General features: G+C 39.6%; 1 protein-coding gene across 1 annotated transcript in view; it reads right to left on the reverse strand.

Annotated features, from left to right (window-relative positions):
* Positions 1-1,268, reverse strand: part of gria4a (glutamate receptor, ionotropic, AMPA 4a) — a 112,726-nt gene that overhangs the window by 34,707 nt on the left and 76,751 nt on the right. Inside the window, 1 exon segment of the mRNA XM_020619987.1 lies at positions 54-214. Coding sequence (XP_020475643.1) covers positions 54-214 — 161 coding nt within the window.

The raw sequence follows: 1,268 nt of genomic DNA on the forward strand, positions 1-1,268 counted from the left end.
CTTTCACAAATGCACTCAGTTAGTCCCACACACACTACATATTCCTCCCTTACCGTGGTGAGATGTCACAGCCCTGCTGCATGAAAGCTCCCAGTGAGAACCAGAGGGAGTTGAAGATGCCAAACTCATTGGGTGGTTGATCAGTAGGGCCCTGCTCCGCGGCACCCTCCTCTGGTTCCTCTGCATGCCACTCGTATGGACTGAAGCGACTCACCTAGGACCGCAAAGAACATACATCAGCCATAATAATCTATTGAAACATAAAAATCTACAGGCATTTTTTGCTTTGATGGTCACTTTTTTTTAAACAAAAAACAGCAGATATTATAGATAATAATATAAGGTGTATAAATACAGGAAGGCCAGTGCAGGTACATCAAAATAATAAATAAATATGCATTTAATGCATTGCCCTGGCTGACCCTACCCAGCTGGGCTGCTCTTGGGCTCTCTAATGGTGGTCTTTGAGGCAAATGAACACAGGGAGAGATTTGTTCATCAGTGACATATGCGCTAAATAACACAATTAAAACAAGAAATTTCTTGTGACTGTAGTGTAAGAATAGTTATTTTTTTAGCATGTATAAGTAGCCACTCTGCATGTAGTAGTTATGAATTATAGACTCTTTACAGGTATGTGCCAAAAAATTAGAATATCGAGGAAAAGTCCATTTATTTCAATAATTTGTTTCAAAAAGTGAAACTTGTATGTTATATTAGTTCACTACACACAAAGTGAAATATTTCAAGCCTTTATTTGTTTCAATTTTGATGATTATGGATTAAAGACAAAAAAAAAACCCAAATCCAGTATTCCACAAAATTAGAATATTTCATGTGACCAATAAAAAAAGGATCTTAAACACATGTTGGCCTTCTGAAAAGTGTGTTAATGTACTGTATTATGTCCTCAGTACTTTGTTGGGCCTCCTTTTGCATTAATTACTGCATCAAGGCGGCGTGGCATGGAGGCGATCAGCCTTTGACACAGTTGAGGTGTTATGGTAGCCCAAGTTGCTTTGATATTGGCCTTCAGCTTGTCTGCATTTCGGGGTCTGTGTTCCCTCATCTTCCTCTTGACAATACACCAGAGATTTTCAATGGGGTTTAAGTCAGGTGAGTTTGCCGGCCAATCAAGTACAGTTATTCCATAGCTATTAAACCAGTGTGGATGTCTGATCACACCTCCCTGCTGGAATGTGATCTACACCGGGGGTCTGTGTGTATGTGTGATGTTAATTTGTATGTTAAACTGGCCAAGTGGTCAT

This window comes from Monopterus albus, unplaced genomic scaffold, assembly GCF_001952655.1.
Source record: "Monopterus albus unplaced genomic scaffold, M_albus_1.0 scaffold229.1, whole genome shotgun sequence".
NCBI classification, from domain to species: Eukaryota; Metazoa; Chordata; class Actinopteri; order Synbranchiformes; family Synbranchidae; genus Monopterus; species Monopterus albus.